This window comes from Myotis myotis, unplaced genomic scaffold (assembly GCF_014108235.1).
Source record: "Myotis myotis isolate mMyoMyo1 unplaced genomic scaffold, mMyoMyo1.p scaffold_m19_p_15, whole genome shotgun sequence".
NCBI classification, from domain to species: Eukaryota; Metazoa; Chordata; class Mammalia; order Chiroptera; family Vespertilionidae; genus Myotis; species Myotis myotis.
The window spans coordinates 1164591-1187118 of NW_023416319.1; the positions used below are offsets into that span (position 1 = coordinate 1164591).

Consider the following 22528-nt stretch of genomic DNA (forward strand, 5'->3'; position numbering starts at 1 on the left):
GCACACAGACCAAGGGACAGAGGTGCGGGAAGTAAAGCCACGCACACACATCATCATGTGGGCAGAACATGTCTAGTGACACATTTCTTCAAATTTTTCTTGATCTGTGCTGACTTCAGCAAAAGCTAATCTGGTGTGCTTTCACCTGTCAGATTAAGAAATTCACTAGCTATGATTTAGGCTTTTTCATACTAAGATAATTGTTATAATTTTCTACCTTTCCATCTATTAAAATATTCTCACTTCAACCTGATCTCATCTAAAGCTCTAGCCGTGCAGATTCACAAAAGAAGACTCCTGGGTACCTGTTACCATAGCAGCGATGGTCAGCATCTCGTCTACACAGTCAAACTCGCAGGACGCGAGGATTGACTTGGAGAGTTGTGGGTCCAGGGGGAACTCGGACATGATGATGCCAAACTCCGACAGGTTCCCGTCGTTGTCCAGCGCCGCCAGGTAGTCCAGGTCCTCCAGGGCCTGCATCAGGCTCTCGGGGGCTGGGGAGAGAGCAGTCGGCCTCACCCCGAGGCGGAGGGACAGGCCCGGGATGGCCCTCCCGTAGTGAACAAACATGACTCGGCAGTTCCAAGACAGAGAACACCAGGCGATGAAGGGCGGACTCCTGAGCGGGGACACCAACGACATGAGCCACGTGACTGCCCAGCTACTGCCTTAAAGTTTCAGGCTGTGGTGCAGGGAGGGAAGCCGGATGGAGCTGCAGACCCTGAGCTGTGGGGATGGTGCTGTGGGTTTGAGGAGCCTACAGTGGTCAGAGCCCACTGGTCTGGTGCAAGGAGACAGCTGTACAGAGGACCTGGGGGATCTATGGGCGTCCCCTCTATGGTCAGCAGCACACGTGAGAAACTACTGCAGACCTCACAGCCACCCAGAGGACCAGAGGGCCCGTGCCCGGTGCCCACACAGGACAGGCTGGGCAGGCTCATCCGAGTCTCTCTAGGTCAGTGGTTCTCAACCTTCTGGCCCTTTAAATACAGTTCTTATGTTGTGGCCCAACCATAAAATTATTTTCGTTGCTACTTCATCACTGTCATGTTGCTACTGTGATGAATCGTCATGTAAATATCTGGTATGCAGGGTGGTCTTAGGCGACCCCTGTGAAAGGGTCGTTCGACCGCCAAAGGGGTCGCGACCCACAGGTTGAGAACCGCTGCTCTAGGTGGACACTGCGGCTTCTGCCTATAGTTGTGTTAATTGGACTCGAAGTGGTGATGTTGTCTGTGATGTACCACATCTCTGAGTCCCTCTCATGCAGGGCCAGCTGGCCCTGAGCTCCCTGACCCCGGTCAGCAGTGACTGTCACTCAGGCTGGAGGTCAGCCCTCAGGACTAGGGAAGGGAAATGACTGGCTTGTATTTGAAAGAGATCTGCATCAGGATCTAAGCTCACTTAGCCTGAGGCCCCGTGATGCCGGATTCTCTCCTCACGGCTCATGGACCCTGAAAAGGGGACCAGCGTGCTGACCTGCGGGTTTCATTCATCAGCGGGACACGGGCGGCAGCTGCGAGCATCGAGGTGTCCCTTCCAGAGCAGTGAGTCAGGTCAGCCCACAGCTCTGCTCCCCAGCGCAGCAGCGTACACGTGCGTAGTCAGGGGACAGTAAATTCTCCCCTGCCCCTCTGTCCCTGGTGACCAGCTGGTCTCACAGGGGGGCCACCGAGAACGGGATTCTGATGGTGATGGCGCGCTGTTTGCTTTTCCAAATCGCGACACTACAATTCCCGCTTTTCTTCTCCCCTCGTGACCACACATCTGTGTCCCCAACACGATGCCGCCGTCAGCTTAGGCCCCCCCCCTCCCCCCCGGCGCGCTACCTGGTGTGTTGAGGAGGTCGCAGTGGCCCAGGCCCGCGATGGCGACGCGCTTCATGAAGAGCACCATGCTCGTCAGGTTGGCCGCCTGCACTTGGGCCGGCTTCAGCGGCCGCATGTCCTTGGAGGCAAACTCCTCCGAGTACAGACAGAACAGCTTTCCTGGGAGAAACAAGGGAAGTGCTCGCCTGCTGTGGCCGTGGCCGGGGTGCCCGGGAGTCGGGTGACGCCCGCAGCGTTACCTGACGAGCTGAGGATCTGCTTGCGCGCCTCCGCTTGGCTTTGGCTGATGGGCTGCCTGACCCGCGAGCTCGCCCGGATGCGCGGGTTGTACACCTGTGGGCGGAGACAGCACCCTCAGCGCCATTCCCCTGGAGGCTCTGCCACAGGCCCGTCCACGCGTCCACGGTGCTCTGCTTGTCTCGAGATGGAAGCGCCAAGCACGCGGGTCGGTGGACTTAAAGGCTGTCTGCTTCCCACAGTGTGGGCCTCAGGCATCGCCGAGATACTGGTGCCACCCTTCGCGAGCACTGTCACCTGGCCGTGCCACGCGGAGCACTGTCACCTGGCCGTGCCACGCGGAGCACTGTCACCTGGCTGTGCCACGCGGAGCACTGTCACCTGGCTGTGCCACGCGGAGCACTGTCACCTGGCTGTGCCATGCGGAGCACTGTCACCTGGCCGTGCTGCCCCGTCAAGGTTCTGTGCAAACCGCCCGAGCTCCCGTCTCCCTGCATACGTGCCCCGACCTCGTCCATCCTGCCAGCTCCAGGGGGACTGCGACGGCACCACCAGTGTTGCTCTTCGGGGGGCTTAAGGAGTGACCCTGGCGTCCCTGGTGGGGCTGATTCATTATCAAGCACCCTGTCCCGGAACCTCCCTAAGGCGCGGTTTTCGGGAGGTGAGGGCCACACAGCATCTGGTCACGCTCAGTGGATCAGTGCTCAGGAAGGTCCTGTTCGGTTTGAAATGCCAGGACTTAAGTCCCAGCTTTGAGAGTGAGCTGTCCTATTCCATTTTCACTAATTTTTTTTCTTTAAAGGCAGCTATAGAAAATAATACATTCTTTAACATTTTAGGTGGAATTTTATTATGTAGTTATAAGTGACAATCTGTTAAAACCAGCACCAGTGCACTTGAAACTGACTTTCAGTAAGTTCTTTGAGGGAAGATGCTAACGACTCTGATAAAGGGTTACCAGAAACACCCAGTAGCACTGACTGTTCAGGAGGCAGCAATTTGCTAAAGAAAAAGGGCTGACCAGGACCCCCACCTGGTGCTCCGTAGCTGGGTCCTCCCTCACGGCGCTGCCTCTGCCGCCTCCCCCCCTTTATTGTGTCCAGACCACACGGGGCCACGAAGGGCAGCGGCCACTCCCTGCCCTGGAGCGAGCACAGCACCCCTCAGCCTTCACCCTCACTGTCTGGCCCAGAACAGGAACCCAAGAAACTCACTCTCGACGCTCCCCAGCTGTTTGGTAAGAGTTACCTTCCTCCTCTCCACACCCACGTCGATGACAAAGCGGACCGAGCTGCTCCCGATCAGCGCCTCCCCGGGGCTGGCGGTCAGCACCACTCGCCGCTGAGGGGCTGGGCAGCTTCTCTCTGTCTCGTCGTTTGGCTTGAACAGCGCACACTTCTCTCTTGGGTACAAAGGCACCACCACCAGCTCGCCGTGGTCTGCGTCAGGGTGACAGCCTTCTCGACAGACGGTTTCGTAGGCTTTTTCAATATCCTAACGGGCAGAGGTGACAGCACCCATGAGTACGTGGCACATCACAGACAGCGTCACCACCGAGGCCCATTAACACCACTGTAGGCAGAAGCCGCCGTGTCCACAGGAAGGAACCGTGTCTGGCGCCATCAAGGGTAAAGGAGGACGAGAGGGATGAGAACGTTTCTTTGGGGAAGGTAATTTACAGTTTCATTGCTTTCAGTGCAAGATTGTTTTCCTCTGGAAATATACTATCTTTGCCTCTATGCAGTCATCCTATTTTTGTTTTTAAACTTCACCCGAGGATATTTTTCCATTGATTTTTTTTTTTTTTTATATTTTATTGATTTTTCACAGAGAGGAAGGGAGAGAGATAGAGAGTTAGAAACATCGATGAGAGAGAAACATCGATCAGCTGCCTCCTGCACATCTCCCACTGGGGATATGCCCGCAACCCAGGTACATGCCCTTGACCGGAATCGAACCTGGGACCTTTCAGTCCGCAGGCCGACGCTCTATCCACTGAGCCAAACCGGTTTCGGCCCATTGATTTTTTTTTATTGAGAGAGTAGAAGAGAGAAGGAAAGACAGAAATATCGATGTGAGAGCAGCACTGATTGGTTGCCTCCTGCGCAGGGGCCCGGGGAGGAGCCTGCAACCAGGTATGTGCCCTTGAATGACATTGAACCTGGGACCCTTTAGTCTGCAGGTCGATGCTCCATGTACTGAGCCCAACCGGCCAGGGCTCATCCTAATTTCCTAGCCTGATGCAGTTCTCATCTCCATTAGCAGTGGCAGCTAAACAAAACTTATTCTCACATCAGTGACGATGCATCACTGCTTTCCTGGCGGCAGAACCAGGAGCCAGGAGTTACAGTCTCCAGATTCCCAATCACCGCGCACAAACACCCTACCATCAGGGCTCTCCCAGGTCATTCTGGAAATGAGTCTCACCCCCTAGACTTCACTAGAGCCATAGTTCTCTATTGGCTTCTAGTGGCTTCACCTTTCTGGCTGCAGGTGGGTTCTGATGGTGAGTTTGTTCCAAATGGGGGGAAGGAAGAACAGAAGGACCTGCCTAAGGGAACAAACCGCCCAGCAGCAGGTGCTGCAGGTGGGCCAGACTCCTCACGCTCAGCTGGCACAGGGCTCTGCGGTCAGAACCTTCCGAATTTGAAAAATAGGCTTAAAATATGCATTTTGTGCTGCAGCTGGTTTGCTTAGTCATTTCTCTCTTCCTCAGTGTACAGTGCATTTACCTCAGGTAATTACCAGAATTACCTGCAAAGCCACGGAACAAGAGCCACACGAGGCCGGCCCCCGGAGGAAACCCACGATGGAGCCCTTCCCGGGAAAACCTGAACAGCCTCTTGTGCAGCTCGGAGTCGCCCGGGAGCCTGAGCGGACATTCCCAGAACCCCAGCCCGTGCTCCCTGCTGACGGCACTGTTCTGCGGGCTAGCAGACAGCCGGGGCCGAGGAGCTGCGTGCTGTCAACACTCAGGGTATGGGGTGAGGTGCTCCCCCTGAAAGGCTGGAGAGGACTCGGTCTGAAGTGACACTTGGTGCGTTTCTGCCTGCCTCTGTTTTCCGTGGCATTTACTGTTACGGCAGAGTTTAAGTTCACCTAGAAACCAAGCAAGCTTCCAGGAGGACAGGGGACGTGACTCCCGAGACCACAGGAGAGGAGCTCCCGACACAAGTGGGAAGGACAGTCCCGTCAGGATGCTGCTCTGTGTTCTTGCTCGAGAGCCAGGTGGCGGCGGGGACGCTGGGGCGAGGGGTGAGGCCGTCCTGCCCACTGGGTGCACCCTCATGTCAGGCGCAGATGCAGATCCGCCTGCAGCCTTCACCCGACCGTCACTGTCAAGACGCTAAGGCTCCGCAGGACTGGGCTCTTCGGCAGGCCAGGCTCGCGGTGTGATGTGGGGGTGACCCAGCTCTCTGAGCCCGGGGGTCTGCCCCTGCCCCCCCGCTGGGTACGCCGGCACCTGCTCGAGGCCACTGGTGACAGCTCAGGCGGACTCGGGAGACCCACTCCCAGGAGCGCCCCCTCGAGGAGACATGGTCACAATAAGCCCCGACGTGGGCGAGGAGTTGTTACTGAGGAAGCTGTCGCCACACAGCGAGCTGACAGACACTCTGGTCACCATGGACTTGAGACTCTGAGTCACTGTCCTCACGGGACAGACGGTCTCAGCTGAGAGGACTGGTGTCCCGGCGGGACCAGCATCCCGGGCTCCACACGTCAGCAGAGAAGCAGGTCTGGGAGCGCTTCTGGAAGCAGGTGGCCGCGTGGGGAGCCCCGGCGGGAACTGAGGTCTCTTCGGCGGTGGCTCAGCCCCTCGATCAGTTTCCTTCTGGGCTTCTGCTCAGTCACGGGGTCGCTACATCGTGGGTCACAGTCCAAACCAGGGCTTTCGGAGTGAGAGGGTGGTAGGAGCAAGGCCCGGAAACCAGCCCCAGGATGGAAGGTCTCTTTCTGGAGACTGGAGGCTGAGAGTCAGGGCAGCGGAGGGGAGGCCCCAGGGCAGCTGCAGCACGGACGGGTGTCCCCAAACGGCACGCGACTGAAAGCAGCGACAGGCTGTCACACGTTCCCAGTTGCTCTTTTCCAAAGACGTTTTGAAGAATCCAAGGTAAGATTCTTCTCCATCTTTTCAGACCAGGTGCCTGGCGTCAGGAGACAGCCCCTGGGCGGGCTGTACATGATCCCTCCGCCAACACCCCACTGGCTAGCGTAGGAACGTTTGTGGGGCCTCGTTCGCTTGCTTGTTTGTTGGCCCCGTGTCACATACTTAGCTTATGTTCCTCATCGCATCTCCAACAAACGCTCCCGATGGTGGGGAGGCGGCAAGAGCGGTCTGAGGGGTGCGGCACCGGCGCTACCCTCGGGCGCCCACGTGGCCGAGCTGGGGAGGGAACCAGCTCCGGGATGTTCCGAAGGGTTGGGACGAGGCCTCACCCCAGAGCAGCACCTGGTTGTGGAAATATTCCTTTTCCACGTGGTCTTATTTACCTGTCTACCTTTCTCCCAAAGTGCAAAAACTGAGGAACCAAATATTTACTCAGTAGCAAACTGAGCCCTGTATGTTAGTCATTGAAAGCATCCCGCGAGCTTGAAAGGTTTCCAGGGCGGAACCGCGTTCCCCTGTTGGGTTAGATTTTGTTACTTACTTGTTCACAGGCCAGGAAGACGACAATGTCGCCCTTCTCACCAGAGTGGTGAATTTCCAGGATGAGGCGCAAAACAGACTCCAGAGCCTCGTCCGGAGCCCCGCTGCGGTGCACCACCTCCACGGGGCGCCTGCTCGGCACCTCCACCAGCGGCACGTCGCCGTAGTGAGCGCTGAGCTTGCTGAGCAGCAGGGGCGGGGTGTTAATGACGAGCTTCAGCTCCGGCCTCGCCAGCAAGACGCCTTTGAGAAGCCCGAGCAGCACGTCGGTGGCAATGCTTCTCTCCTGGATGTCGTCCAGGACGATGACGCCGTAGCTGGCCAGGAAGGGGCTGGACATCATCTCCCGCTGCAGCATGTCATCAGTGCAGTACCTGCAGGAGGACACGCAGCTAGGAGAGGTCCTCACGCGAGGACTCGGACCCAGCTCCCAGGACCACGAAATGCCGCGCCTGTGTCCCGCGCTATTACCAGGAGTTCTGAGCCTTTACTGGGCCAAGAGTCCTTCACGTCGGAAAAGTCCACAGGCCTTCACAACCGCAAAATGCACGTGAGCAAACTTTAAACGTTTACAGACGGTCACAGGCCCCCAGGAGCATCTCTGGAGCCCAGTTAAAGGCTCTGCCCTCGGCGCTAGTGCGCCTGGGTTCCCGTGGACTCCACCCCGTGCCATCTCCCTCGCTGACTGCGTAGTGCGCTTTCACACAGTAAGTCTGAGCTGTGAGTCAACTACATGCTGAGCCCGGAGTCCTCCCGCCACGTCATTGAACGGGGGGTGGGTGGCCTGGGCCTGACAGTCCTCAGCTGACCCCTTCCAAGAAAGAAAAGGAAGGGTGCGAACACTTACTAATCCCCTCGCGGTGCCAGGCACTGTGCTGGTGCTGGCGCCTTTCTCATTTAAAGAGAATAAATCTCGAAGGTAGACATGACTAGCTCAAACTGGTAAATGAGGAGACTTGGAAAAGTACAGTTTGAAAAACACGGAGTATGCCGAAACCGGTTTGGCTCGGTGGATAGAGCGTCGGCCTGCGGACTGAAGGGTCCCGGGTTCGATTCCGGTCAAGGGCATGTACCTGGGTTGCGGGCATATCCCCAGTGGGAGATGTGCAGGAGGCAGCTGATCGATGTTTCTCTCTCATCGATGTTTCTAACTCTCTCTATCTCTCTCCCTTCCTCTCTGTAAAAAATTAATAGAATATATTAAAAAAAAAAAAAAAAAGAAAAACATGGAGCTAAACAGCCATGATGGGGGCTGATGTCCAGTTTGGTAAACCATCCGGGTTTTCTGCTGACACTGTGGGAGGGCAGGGAAGCCTCCGTGGAGGCGGGGGCCTGGCATGGACTGGGGGACTAGCCAAGCCCGGAGAGGGTGGCTCAGCAGCAGAGGGGGGTGTGGATGACCAGGCCCCGTGTCTGGCCAGCACACGGCAGCCCATGCAGACCCACCCGGAGGCGGGGCCTGAGAAGACAAGACTGAGGTCGGGGGCCACCCAGCAAGTGACTTCCCTGAGGGTCGCGGGAGATTAGACCAGGAATCCCGACGAGGCCGGGCGGGGACAGAGCCGTCGTGAACACTGCGGAGGCTTGGACCTTGACGTGGAATGCAGGGCACACGCTCCGGTGATTGCGAAACACAAGCCCAGTCGCCAGCATAGCAGGCGGAACCCCACCCACCTCAGGATCGTCTCGCTGGTGCAGCAGTTCTCAAACGGGATCACGTAGCCGACCTCGTGGCCAATGTTGACATCCATTTCGTCCGCCACGCGCAGGGCGAGCTGGACGGCGGGCTGCTTGTGTGCCTGCGTGCACACCACGCCCCCGTGCTGGTAATGGACGGAGAGGCAGTACTCGGCACACCACTGCGGCACCTGCGGGAGAGCCAGCCGTCAGCGCCCGCCGGGACACCCACCAGCGAGTCACCCCTGAGTGAACAGTCTGTGTTTACCCCAGAGTTCCCACCGGCAAAGAAATCAACGAGAAAGAACAGGAAGGCGTTAGGACTGTTAGCGTTCGATTCCCAGATGAAAAAGGCAGGTAAAAATAAAAGGCAAAATACACATATATTCTTACCCTCAGCTATATTTCTGAAGAACAAACACAACACTAATCTATGCATGAACTGCTATTTTCTTTCTGGCTACGGGAAACCTCCCTGAAAAACATGCCGTGCCATATCAACTCTTGTGTTTTAACAAAGTAAACACTGCATAGCATTGAGATGAGAAATAGTGACTCAGAGTTAAAGCGTTTATATTTAAATGCTCAGGATAAAATAAACAGATGAGCCTGGTATTTAAAGGTGAATACGCTGCATCATCTCAAGTTCATTGGTGCAAGAACGATGGTAGTGGAAGGGCCGAGTCCACTGTGTGTTAGTTCCAAGACACTGCCAGTGAGCTTCACTCTGCTACCCGTGTTTTTAAGATAAATCATCCCAAGAGTGTTTTTAAATAGATTTAAGGTATTTAAGTTTTAATATTTAGCTATCAATAATTTTATATTTGCTAGGCCCATCATGGAATTCTTAGATTTTAATCCTCACTGTAATTTGAAAAAGACATAACTTTACCAGAAATCATAAGTAATTCCAAATGAATGACTCCCGTGAACTGCAAATACCCACCCACTAACCGTGCAAATGTAGTTCCAGCATTTGAAGAAAGGTGCCAGCCGGTGAAAAACGAATCAGCCATGTACTCAGCGCCGCTTGTGCTACAGAGGTGAGCGCGTGACACACTGCGCAGGACACGGACCGAATCCAGGCAGGACAGTCACAACCAGCTACAGGCCCCGCGAAAGTTCAGCCACAGCCGGCAGATAGTAACCCAGGGACCCACCCAGTGGGCACCAGGGCTGCTGGCAGAGGGGAGAGCACATCCGCCCTTCACTCCCCTCCGCAGCCTGGAGGCCTGGGTCACGGGGGCCTGAGGAGGTGGGAGCCTCACAGCTCAAAGCTCGGCTCCTAATAGTGACTCAGCCATCGCTGGGGTGTGACCGTCACCGGGGGCTCCTGGCTCCCTGCCTCAGTGAAGACCTTGAAGGCCGTGCTGCACCCCATTCTGAGCCTCGATTCTGTGCCTGCTCGGGGGCAATTTTCTCTGCCCCCATAGCACCTTCCTCCTCCCCCCACAGTCTCTGGAAGGTGCCGCTTGGTGAGAACCAGGAGGCTGGGAGGCTGCACCTTCCCAGGGCAGACAAAACACCAAGGCCGCCCGCTTTGCTGTGGTGACACAGCAACGTCATTTGGTGATAAAAGCAGGTTACCGCTCCATCACATGGAAAACACCCTATTTACCAAGCGGTCTCCTTGGAGTTTGGGCAGCAGACACCCACATTTACACACACGCTAGGAACCTGCTAGGGAGCACGGCTTTGACTCTTCTGAGCGCACCCCACGGCTGTCTGCTTCCCAGCCCACGGCCTCATGCGTCTTCCCACTGGGACGTGAGGGGGGTCACAGCCAGGGCAGTGAAGCCACCTCGCCACCTCGGGGTGCAAGGGAGGCTGACAGCGTGGGTGCCCTGAGAACCAGGTCCCGGCCCCCCGCTCCCTGGGCGCCAAGAGGACCGGGTCCCAGCCCCCCGCTCCCTGGGTGCCAAGAGGACCGGGTCCCGGCCCCTGGCTCCCCCGAGAGCGATCACCAGGCCTCGGCCCGCCAGTGCTTTAGCGGTGAGTGGCCTCTGGTGACCAGGATCTAATCTGCATCAGGGCCTTATTGACGTCAGTGCCTGAGATTCTACAAACTGCACTATCTCAGCCAGCAAAGTGAAGTGGCTCGACCTACCCCAGGCGACAGGCACGGTGCTGAGCTGCTGGATTGCGGAGGGTCGGACCCGGTCCTCGGGTGGGCTCGGTCCAGACCAGAACCCAGCAGCAGTGGCCGCGATGTCCTATACGGCTCAGCGCTGCCTCCGGGGGACACGCACAGGAGGCCGCTCCCGTCCGCTCTGCAGGTCCTCGCCTCATCCATGGACCTCTGACCCCGGACTGCGACATGTGCACTGGGCACACCTGCGCCCTAAGCCACACTTCCTCCCGCAAGTCTCCAGGACGCCCGCCGCCTCCCACCAGCCGCCTGGGGCCCGTGCCAAGGCCCCTCCCTCCCCACTCAGCACCAGTCACGGAGTCCACAGCTGGAGCAGCCCGAGGCCCCGGCCCCCCACAGACACGATCCCCCACAGCTTTACCAACAAGCCATCCAGGCATGCTGGCTGCTGGGCGTGCAGACCCGACAGTCACACCCTGAAGCCCGCAGGCAAACAGCATGCGTCTCAGCTTTAAAGTCCACGCAGCTGAGGCCACGGACATGGACCTGCTCCCGCCCTGACTAGCGGCACACTAATCCCACGCAGCATCCCTGCTGGTCCGCCGGCGTGGGGATGCACCAGGGAACTTAATTTCTGCTGCCTGGCTTTTGGCTCACGTCACGTCATGATGCAGACGACAGCAGCCGACGCTGGGCCGTGTCGTCATGAAGACACGTGGGGGCCCGGGCGGCGGGCCACTCACCTGGGAGCTCTTCCCGCACTTGGCGTCTCCGGAAACGATCACCACCTGACTCTGGAGCAGGTTCTCCATGAAGGAGTACTTTTCCGTCCAGATGGGAAGGGCCTCTCTCTCTCGCAGGAGCTTGTAGTAGCGGGAGGAGTACGGCAGCCCGTCGAAAGGGTTCAGTTCCAGGTCCTCACAGGCCAGGAGGCCCTCCTCCTCGCCGTCACTGGAATCCAGAGATTCCGGGAAATAGCGCTTTTCCGACGAGGAGTCTGGACATTCCACCTCCTCTTCCTCCATCCTGTCACAGGAGCTCACGCAGCCGGCATCCCAGCCCGGTTTCTCCCAGGGCCTCTCGCGTCGCCGCTGCACCAGGGGTGCAGGCCTCGAGGGTGACCCCCAGGACGGGTGCAGGCCTCGAGGTGTCCCTCCACCGGATCCGCGCTGGCTGCTCCCCGGTGCTGCTCCCTCAGCACCGCGCTCAGTGCCGCCAGTAAACCTGGAAACACAGAAAAGGCAGGTCAGGCCCGCAGTGTCCCAAGGAAAAGGGCCCGCTTTCCTGCGAGGGTAGCGGCTGCCTGTCACCTCCTCTGCCGGCTGAGCCAGAGGCTCAGGGCAGCTCTCAGCCTGTCCTGGGGGTTTGGAGAGAGACTCCCCGCTGGACGGTGCTCCCTGCCTGACCCGGCGCAGCCCGGATGGACCCACAGCGAACGGAAAGCCACGGGAGAGCGCTGTGAGCTCGGTCAGGGGCCTAGGCCTCACCAAGCGAAGCGGGCCCCGAGAAGGGAGATGGGGCGTCAGCTGAGCCCCCTCAGCACCGACCACAAGAAGGTCTGTTGTTATTATTCTTTAAGTGAAGATTCCTTCTCGTTTAAGGAGACCATTTTAAAACTCCACTGGGCATCTGCTTGTGCCAGTTGACAAGTCCAGGGAGGGAGTGGTGAGTCATCACTTTTCCCTGTGGAGGCCGCCAGCTTCCCCACGAGGTCTCCACTGTCGAATCCACCAGGAATCCCAGGCTCTGTGGGGGCTCCAGGGTCTCTAGCCCAACACGTCAGATTCAAGAGGCAGCAAAAGACATCATGTCATTTAAACGAAGGAGAGACGTGTCCTAGGAAAGGACAGACCCCCCCCCCCCCCCCGCCCCCTCCATGGTGGCTCAGCCCCTGCGCCAGGGGAGTGCCTGCTGCTCCCAGTGACCGGCAGGTTTAACAGGCAGCCCTATGGCCGGGAACAAGCCCCTTTCACCTTAACCAGGGAAACTAAAAAGAAAACACTCAAGTCAAAAGAACAAATCCTAAACTACGGTTCATGGCATTTATCGCTTAAATGGCTTTACGGCGCTCCATGTATTGGCACCCCAGGTATTGGCGCTGTGGCTGTAGGTGGGTGGTTAGTGGCTGGAGGGCCAGCTCCCAGCCCTAAGGAATAAGAAGGAGGCCCCAGGTGCAGCCCCGTCAGCCATCGGACACGTGGGAGAGCCTCCGGGCCTGCGTGAGTGAGCTGTCCCCCCACCCCCGCCCCCGGACACTTTGAGGGCCAGATAGAACATTCTATGCTTTGGAAGAAATACCATAAAACAGGAAATGTGTAGCTCTTTCATAGAAAGAGAGGCATTTAAAAACTTTGAAAAATATAGTTTAATCACCTACATGGAGTTAGTAAAATATTTATATGAAATTTTATCCCCCAGGCCTGTTATACTTCAGTTTTACTGTCATTGAAACAAAGGGCTTATCATTCCTGGGACTTTAAACTTGTAGGGGCTGCCTTTTTGTTTGTCTTTGTTTTAACTGGCTCAGAGCTTCCCAAAAGCATATTCTATTTAATTTCTAGTGTCTCCTTAAAACCTTTCTTGAACAGGTAAAGTAAAAATTCAGAATTTTATTTTAAAAACCTATTTCTAGACTTTAACAAGTTGACAATGTCTTGCTTTTAAGTAAGCAAATCAAATTAATTGGATTTAAAAAACAAAAAAAATTCACTTTTAACTCTATTGGTTCATACCATATGAAGCTTGAATAAATTACTTTTTTAAAGAATCCTAGATTCTATGATAATTTACAATTTTTAGACGTATGTACAGAAAGACTTCCCAAGCTCAGCCAACGCGCGTGTATCATAACATACGGCGCCCTCCATGGGAGTTTACAAATCAAGCGTTTTATCAGAATTTCAACAGACTGGTCACACTCAGTGCTTTTCAATATGATTTTGATGACTTTGAGTAATATTTTAAAAACTGCCATTTGAGTAAAAGCAGTTAATAAAGTGTGCTAGGTATTGATGCGGCCTATTCATACAGCCTAGCGAGATAGCTGAGCAAAGGGGTGAGTCCAATAGGAGCTCCAGCCACATGAGCTCCTGCGGAGACTGGCCTCCGGGCCTTTGCCCAGGCCGCCCTCTGCCCAGGAGGCCCCCTGCCCGCCCACCTCCATGTGGCTTTCCTAGTCCCTTGAGTACCAACCCCAGCCCCCAGGACGCCCCAACACAGTGCGGGTGCTCAGTAAACGCTTACTGATGCCTGAGCCAGTTCCAACCGTTACACTTAAGTTCTTCAATGAACCACGTTTCCATCCATATCTTTACTCACATGCATTTATTTTGCTTCCCACGTGACTGTCAGAAACCACTGCAGGTTTTATTATCCCCAGTTAGCAATGAGGAGCAGGAGCTCCTGACTTTCCCACGGTGGCAGAGCTGGCAATTAATTAAATCATCCCCGACCAAGGCGTGTCCTCTTTCCATCATCATCTTCCTTAAATGACCAGGTACACACTGGAAACCCGCCATGAGTGGGAAGGATACGGAGAAGCCTAAATCATGGGCTTAGCTCCTACAGTGCCTAAGCAGAGGCACAGACCCACCCACAGAAAAGGAGGGAAAACTCTACCAGAAAGTATAGGGCAGAGCTAGGGCCGCACTGTGCCCTGGGAGGGGAGAGGTGCTTTCAGTGGGCATTCGCCTGATCCTGGAGGACTTCCCGGAAGGGTGGGCAGCGTGGCCCTGCAGCCCATTACACGCTCCCTGAGTAAAGGGCGGAGAGATGGGTACAAAGAAAACACAGCAAAAGTGGAAATGTAATGGCTTTCAACATTTGACTGAACGCATGTGTTTCAGAAAGTAGCCAAGAAAGACAAATAGCACCCTCACTCTGGTAAAAAACAGAACAAAACAGAAAATAAAAATCCAACAACAAAAATGAAAACTCCTACTTGTGATAGGAAGGCTAGGAAACAACACATTCATTTTCTTTTTTTTTTCTTTTTTTTTTAGGAAATTATCTGACTTGCCTTAAACAATGTTAATTTGCTGCTAGAGTTATCTTTACTCTGAGTCCGAGGCGGCCAAGGGAGTCAGAGGAGAGAACGGCTGCCTTGTCTCCCCTTCACTTCCCTGGTGTCCCTGTGATGGGCTTTGGTTTGTTACATTTCCTTAAGTGGCAGCCAAGTAAGCAGTCAGGTCACTGCTCTATCCGGCCAGGAGCTTGGAGACTTTTTAAAAAATCAAGACTTGCTATTCAAGTGACCACCAAAAACGGCCGGAAGGTGCCAGTGAAAAAGGATCAGGAAAGACGACGTAGAAAACCCGCAAAGGCAAAGCCAGTACCTTCCCATTCACCCACCCTGGGCCTCCAGCAGCCTTTTGAGCGCAGGCCTGTGCCGCCAACGGTCAAGTATGTCCGTTATCTGCGGCAGGCTCTCTAACACTCTTCCCATCCATTCGGCAGACATGTACCGAGTACCGCATCGTCCTGGGTGCCCAGGGAGAGCCACAAACTGAACCTCGTCCCTGCCTCAGACCTTTGAGGGCCTCTCCACCCGCACCCCATTCCCGGCTCCCAGCCAGTCATTTCTTCTGGGTACACATCCCCTAAATTCAAATGTTGCTTTTCACAGTTGCCAAGGTCACCTGTTACCTAGACCAGTGGTCGGCAAACCCCGGCTCGCGAGCCACATGCGGCGCTTTGGCCCCTTGAGTGTGGCTCTTCCACAAAATACCACGTGCGGGTGCGCACATACAGTGCGATTGAAACTTCGTGGCCCACGCACAGAAGTCGGTTTTCGGAAAGGAGATGGACGAAACAAGTCTACAAGACGAGTGCGGATGGAGAGTTGGAAGGGGTCGGCCTCAGCGAACGTACCTCCATCAGACTGAGGACCGTTTTAGCGAAGGCCAGCTTAGGAGTCCCCTAATTAAGTTAATAACAGTGTACCTACCTGTATAGTTTAAGTTTAAAAAATTTGGCTCTCAAAGGAAATTTCAGTCGTTGTACTGTGATATTTGGCTCTGTTGACTAATGAGTTTGCCGACCACTGACCTAGACTGTTTCCATGCCATGTCAACCTCAAAGCTACCGGGCAAGTGCTCCCCGCCCCTGTGGAGGGCTTCAGGTCACAGCGCCTCCCAGCCTCAAACCTGCGGCCAGGCCACACCGCCCAGCTCGTTGCTGTGGCCTGGAGATCTGCAACGTGGTTTCTTTCTTTCTTGTTTTGTGTCTTCTTTCTAAACGGGCGTTTGCCTAATCCTGTGCTGGTGGGGGAAGAGCAGCCCTGTTCGGGTTACTAAATGCCAGGCTTTATCAGTAGCTGGTCATGTCTGATGACCACGTTACTAACGAGCACCACTGTTTCTGGGGTGAAAAGACCGATTCATGATGTTGCTGTTGGTTTGAAAACATGTGCTTGGGATCTACTGTTGATCTCACACGCATTCTGTGTAACAACGCACCGTCCCGTCTTTCCGCTTCAGAAGCAGTTCCTGCTGCTTTAAGGTTTCAGCCGGTGAGTGTGGATTCTGCGGACATCACGCCGCCTGTCCACACCGACACATGGAGCTTCTGCTGTGACAGTTCCTCTGGGAGGTCTGCATGCGGTCCGAGGGGGAGCCCTTGGGGGAACGTAACCCATGTCCTGTCCATCAGAGTGGGTCCACGAAGTGATCCTCGCGGTGCCCTGTCCTCCGTGGGGCGGGAAGCTCTAGTGGCAAAGGATGAGTCATCCCGTCCTGACCCAGAAACGGCTCCTCCCGACCCTCAAGTGCAGGCCGAGCGGCGGGGGGGAGCGGAGGCGGGAAGTGAGGGAGGCCCCCTCCCGGGGCTGGACCGCTGAGTCAATCGCGCACGTCCCCCGACCCAGGCCCGGGCCGCTCCCCACTCTCTGCTCCGTTTTCTCCGCCCTCCCGGCGGTTCGCTTTTTTTTTTCTTTCTTAACAGGGACGCGCTCTGTTTGCATTTTCACAATCTACCAGGTCAGGTCCCCGTGCGCCTCCGCCTCCCCGCTTCCTCCAGGCGCGACCTGGGCGTCAGGGTCCGTCCCAGGGAAGCCGGCCCGGGACCTGCTGGCCTCGGCCCCACGCCTGGTGCTGACCACGGGGGCTGGTCCTTCACAGACACGAAAACTCACCCAACCGGAAAGCCCGGCGGCCGCGGCGAAATGTGACACCGGGGACAGCGCAGCCGGCCAGGCCCTCCTGCCGCGGGGTCCGGGACCGGCCTGGCCCGGGGCGACGGGGGCTCCGATGGGCGCGGTGCTGCCCGGGAAGGTGGCACGAGGCTCCCTCCCAGGCTGGCGACGCCCCGGCCGCCGAGGGGTCCCCCTGCCGGCAGGGCGGGGTGCAGGCCGGCTGCTCCCGCCGGGCAGGGCCGGGCTCGGACTCCGGGGGCAGCGGCGGGGAGGCCGCCTTCGCCCCAGGCGTCTCCGCTCGGGGCCGGGGGGCCGGGACCCCGACGCGGCGGGGGGCGCGCTGAGCCGCGACGGCCGCAACAGGTGCGCAGGGCCCGGCCATTACCTGCAGCGGCTCCGCGTCGGGGCGCGAGTCCCAGGCCCAGGCTCCGCCGCCGGCCCCTCCGGGCAGGCCGAGCTCGCCGGCCGCACGGACCTCGGGCGCCTCGGGACAGCGACGGGGGCGCGCAGGTCCCGGCGCGCAGATCGGACCCGGCGCGCCGGGGACACGAGGGCCCCCGGGTCGGCGCGACCACCGATCGGCTCGGGCGGCGTCTCCCGCCGGCGACCCGCCGCCACCCGGCTCCGAGCTGCGGCGACGTGCGGTCCTCGCTCCGCGCGGCGTTTGGACCCTCCCTCTCGCCGTCCTCCCGGCCCCGCCCCCGGTCGTCAGGGCAACCGGCCGACGCCGGCCGCGGAGCAGAGGCGTTAGGAGGGGAGGCGCCGGGCTCGGCCCGAGGATCCGGGAGCAGGTGGACATGGAGCCCCCGGGTAAGGGCCCGACGGCGGGGGGCGGGGAGCCGGGGGGGGGGGCTCCCGCAGGCCTTTAACGTTTTCGACCTAAAAATACGGCCCCCCCTCGCGCTTTTCTCTTTGGAGAGAGAAGGGGTACACCTGGTGGGGGAGGGGGGTCCGCTGGGACCCGGGGCTGGGGAGCTCGGTAGTGGGGACAGGTGGATGCAGCGCCCCCAGTGGGTCCCTCCTGGAATGAACCCCGAGCAAATCCAGGCACTGCTCCTGCTACTGTCATTGGTGTCATTATTTTGGTTAGTTTGGGTCATTCATTGTAAATAGTCAACCTGCTCCTGAAATGTCAGCCGTTGAGCGTGCAGCGAGGCTGGGTCGTGCATTCATTAGAGGAGGAGAAAAGTCGAGCTTTGTCCAAGCGTATTTGATTACCGGCCAAGGTTCTACAAGCGGGACCCGCGGAAAATACCACCTCTCAGGCCTCCCACCTTCTCCGGCGAGCGGCGAGCGCTCCGCAACTATCGGGTCTCACAGGAGCTGTAGCTGCTTTTCAGCTTCTCTAGCGACCAGCGCTCAGCCTTCTCCCTGGGCTGGCTTTATTGTTCCTTCGTTCCTGAAACAAGACCAGTGTTTTCTGTAGAGACTTCAACAATCAAAGATCTTGAACCTTTGTAGCTTTGACACTCAAAAACCGCTTTTCTGTGCAGTTTTTAAAATATATATATTTTTATTGATTTCAGAGAGGAAGGGAGAGGGAGAGGGAGAGAGAGAAACATCCATGATGAGAGAGAATCATGGATCGGCTGCCCCCTGCACGCCCCACACTGGGGATCCAGCCGCAACCCGGGCCTGTGCCCCGACCGGGAATCGAACCGTGACCTCCTGGTTCCTAGGTCCACGCTCAACCACTGAGCTACAGTTTCAGAAGCGGAAGTACTTAGACCAAACCCATTCCCTGGGAGAAATGCTGGCATTTTCTTCAGGTCATGAGTTTCCAGCAAGATTTTTACAACTTGCTTTTAAACTCATTTGCGGAGGAGGAAGGTTACAGTTGCGAGTTACAGCTGCTGCAGTTGATTTGACCCAGTGTCCTGCCGTGTGCCGGCCTCTACATTTCACGGGGCTATTGAGAGAAGACGAACACACAGACTCAAGTGTTTGTCTCCTGTCAAACGGATGGCGGGCTGTGTCGGTTCTGTCGAGGAGAAATGAATGGAAGGGAAAGGTAGTTGAAAAACAGGGACTTTATTTCTTCCGCGTTATGCCATGGCTCAATGTGTACATTCCAGTTCTGCAGTGCTCACTGTCTTTAGGCGCAGGGCTCACAGCACCTTGTGTTCCAGACACTGTTCTGGGGGCTGGGGGCGCTGACGGTGGAGTGTGGTGGGGCCATCCCAGGAAAACTGAGCACAGGCTCCCCAAGAACCAGTGAAGCCACCTGGGATCTAAGGGGGCTGGGCAGCCTATAGCAGGAGGTAATACCCACAGAAGGACAGGCAGAGGGCGAGGAGTTCCAGGCAGGGGCCTGAGCCTGGAGGCGGGTGGGCTTGAGGCTCAGAGGAGGCGGAGTTGTAAAGCTGCAGCTAAGAGGACTGGGGGGGGCGGGGGGGTGGTGGTGAAGGGAGAGAGGGAGAGAGAGAGAGAGAGAGAGAGAGAGAGAGAGAGAGAGAGAGAGGGCTGGAAAAGCCAACAGGAGGTAGATCAGGAAGGCTTTGGAAAACTATGTCAGAAATGTGTCACACATGTGAATTACGCACTTTGAGGTGGAAAATATTTCAGTAATCTATGCTTGGCGAATAACTAAATGTATTCCTTTCTACATATTCTTAAATATTAGTACTTGTATCAATTTAAATCTTAAATAATTCAAACACCATTTACCTTAGGAAATTCTTTCACAGTCTAATAAACACCATTTTGGATAAATACTTACTAAATCACTCGCTGCTATTAACTATTTAAAAGGACAAGATGCCCTGGCCGGTGTTGCTCAATGGATAGAGCATTGGCCTGCAGACTGAAGGATCCCAGGTTCAATTCCAGGCAAGGGTACAAGCCTGGGTTTCAAGCTAGATCCCCAGGGTGGGGTGTGCAGGAGGCAGCCGATCCATGATTCTCTCTTATCACTGATGTTTCTATCTCTCTCTCCTTCTCCCTTCTTCTCTGAAGTCAATAAAAATATATTAAAAAATAAAAAGACAAGATTAATAAGTGGGGTTTTTAAAGGTCCCTTTTAACTTCAAAATTAATTTTCAATCAGATTTTACCTGATACTCAAGTTATTTCATTGTCTCAAAGATATTGGAGATCCCTATGGATATGGCATTACCAAGTGCTCCCATTATACATCTACAATTACATTGTGACCACCAGTTTATTAAGAACATATTATATTGTTATGCCGATATCATCTAACATTTTAAGGCTGGTGTTTGCATGCTACCTGTTACCGAGGGGTTTTCGCATCTTACTAGTGTAGCTGACTGTGGCATCGGAACATGCTTACAAGGAAGGAGCCTTCTTCATTGCTTTTAAGGATTAAACACAGATCTAAGGACACCACCACGGAGCCGCTGGAAATTGACCCCAAGCCAGTCTTCCCCATCCCGTTTCCACACTTCGGTTTCTATTACTTTTAGGCAAGACCTTTATTAACCGAGTCATTAAAACCCAGTAAGCGTCAAGCCTTCAGACCCAGGGCTGGCCCCACTCTGGCAACAGGCTGGGAGACGGGCTGCCGAACTCGTCAGTCACCCAAGGGAGGGCCTGGGGAAAGGGCGAGTTAAATGACCTTGGGCTGCTCCGACTGCCTTGGCTCTTGGCTTCACGTCCACGTCTTTAATTACTTTCTTCCTGAAGTTTAGGCAGTGGTTCTCAACCTTCCTGATGCCGCGGCCCTTTAATACAGTTCCTCATGTTGTGGTGACCCCCGATGTCATTGTGACAAATTGAACATAATCAAAGCATAGTGATTAATCACAAAAACAGTATGTCATTATATATGTGTTTTCCGATGGTCTTAGGCGACCCCTGTGAAAGGGTCGCGACCCACAGGTTGAGAACTGCAACTAACGCCGCATTTGGGAAGATAACCCACGCGTGAAACAACGGGGCAAATGGACACCAAAAAGAAAATACTTGTGTTCCGTAGCACTGTCTCTGGTCCCTCATTTCTCAGTGAGGGACACCACCAGGGGGCGGCGCTGGGCGTCTCCTGCCCTCCCTCTCAGGATCTTGAGCCCACCCCATCCTCTGAGCGAACACCATCTGAGTGAAAAAAAGTGAATATTTATAAAGCGCAGCATCAAGATAAGCCCTAGCTGCACTTGGAAGCCTGTTGTCGCTGCCCCAGACACGCCCTGTACCAGCCCTGGGCCTCGCTTAGGCCTGGCAGCAGCGTCCTGACCCCCCCCCCCCCAGCTCCCCACTGTGAAAAGGCGTAGCAGGTGGAGAGCTGAGTTATCCTTCTGACTAAGAGGCCGAGGCTTGCAGTCGAGGAGGGAAGACTTCTTTCTCCCAAGTCCCACCCTGTTCTCCAGGGTCTTCCTCACCTTTGCCTAGGACTTCGCCATCTTCCCTCACCCCTCACTCCCCGCCTCTCCCAGCAGCTCCACCTGCCGCAGCTGCTTCCCTCCACCTTCAGACACACCCCGCGCAGCCCTTTCCCACACTCCTGCAGTCCCGCTGGAATCTCCAGGCCCCGGAGGCTCGGTGGGTTTCTCTCTCCCCTCCCTGCCCGTCTGCCCCTGGGGGCCGAGGGTGCCCTTGTGGGACGGCACGTCACTGTGTTTCTCCTCCGCCAACATCGCTCCCAAGTTCTTATGATCCGGCCGCCCCTTCAGACTCATCCCGCACATGGTCTTGGCTGCGTTGCACTCAGGCACATCCATCCTCCAGTTCCTGCAACGCATCCAGCTCCTTGGAGGGCAGGGCAGGGTCTCCCCTCGGCCTGGGGCGCGTGCCTCCGCCCTGGCAGGTCTGACTCAGTGTCCTCTGGTCTTAGCTGAGTGTCACCTCCTCAGCGTCCTTCCCTGCCTCTGGAGGCAGCGGCGCCCCTGCCCATCTCTTCCTGCGGGTTCGCGGTGTGTAGGTCTTTGGTGAATGGAAACACATGTTTCCCCCGCTGGGCGCCGGTGGTGGAGAGGGGCCGCCTGCCCGCCTGCCGGCCCGTGTCTGACACGAAGCGAGCCCGGCGCAGGCCTTAGCTGCTTGGGCAGCGGGGGGCCTTCCGGAAGGTTCTTCTCTGGGTTGCCCTGAGCTTTCAGAAGAAAGCCATTCCCTCCACAGCAGAAGGCTGTGCACCGTGAGGTTCAAAGGCCTCAGGTCAAGTTCAGTAACATGGGCTCCTCTGTGTCAGGCGGCTGACACACAGGCCCGCTGCCTTCTTTACCTGCCCGACCAGGCGCTTTAAGACTCTCATTCTGTCCAGGGAAACAGGAACTAGGCACGCGATCTGACTGCTGCCAGGGGACCAAAGAACTGCCGGGTCACAGACCCAACAAAGTACAAAACGTCGGCATCATCACGGGCGACCAGTAGGAATCCGAGTAATGAATTACTTAACCCGGGAATGTTTTTAAAAGTCTGTGTAACAATTTTTTTCAAGTAGTCTTGGCCCCTGAAGAATATTCGTTCTATCGATTAGGTTATAATTCAAATATCATTAAGAAATACATGCTTATATAAATCAGGTTTAAACTTTAAAAAAATTCCAAAGCAACACCTTCTAAATAAGCAGCTGTCATTTAAAGCCCCATCAAAATACGACAACTCATCACAACACTGGCCTCCGACGCTCAGCGGGTCACGGGAAGGGGCAAACCCACAAACCCACTCGCAGGCAGCAGCTGCGCCTCACCAGGCGCTGGGGCTCACCCAGCACCACCCCCCGGGGCAAGTCTGCTTCTGATGCCTTGGACCTGACCGTGGTCTCCTGCCGGGAGCAGGAAGCCCTGTTCGGGCTTGCCTGCTGGGGGACCTGCCCAGCCAGGCCCAGGGCCCGGCTGGCCAACCAGGTTAAGGGAGGGGCCTGAGCATTCCTGCATCCCCGGCATGGCCAGTGACTCATCAGGCCCAGGAGGTGGTGCAAAGCGCTACCAGTAAACAGCTCGCACGGTGTCTGGTGTCCA

At 56.1% G+C, this 22528-nt stretch overlaps 1 protein-coding gene across 10 annotated transcripts in view; it reads right to left on the reverse strand.

The window, feature by feature from the left end:
• The window catches only part of DHX32 (DEAH-box helicase 32 (putative)), a 21240-nt gene extending 4111 nt beyond the window's left edge, over window positions 1-17129 (reverse strand). For 2 of the 10 annotated variants that reach the window (XM_036335637.1, XM_036335633.1), the window contains exons 1-8: window positions 15940-16321; window positions 11227-11707; window positions 8392-8585; window positions 6719-7091; window positions 3318-3563; window positions 2072-2165; window positions 1833-1991; window positions 306-497 (exon numbers count right to left, since the gene is read on the reverse strand). In XM_036335637.1, coding sequence (XP_036191530.1) covers window positions 306-497; window positions 1833-1991; window positions 2072-2165; window positions 3318-3563; window positions 6719-7091; window positions 8392-8585; window positions 11227-11508 — 1540 coding nt within the window. In that variant the 5' untranslated portion in view covers window positions 11509-11707; window positions 15940-16321. The other 8 variants (XM_036335635.1, XM_036335634.1, XM_036335643.1 and 5 more) reach the window with 8 other exon arrangements.
• Between the last annotated feature and the right edge of the window lie 5399 nt (window positions 17130-22528).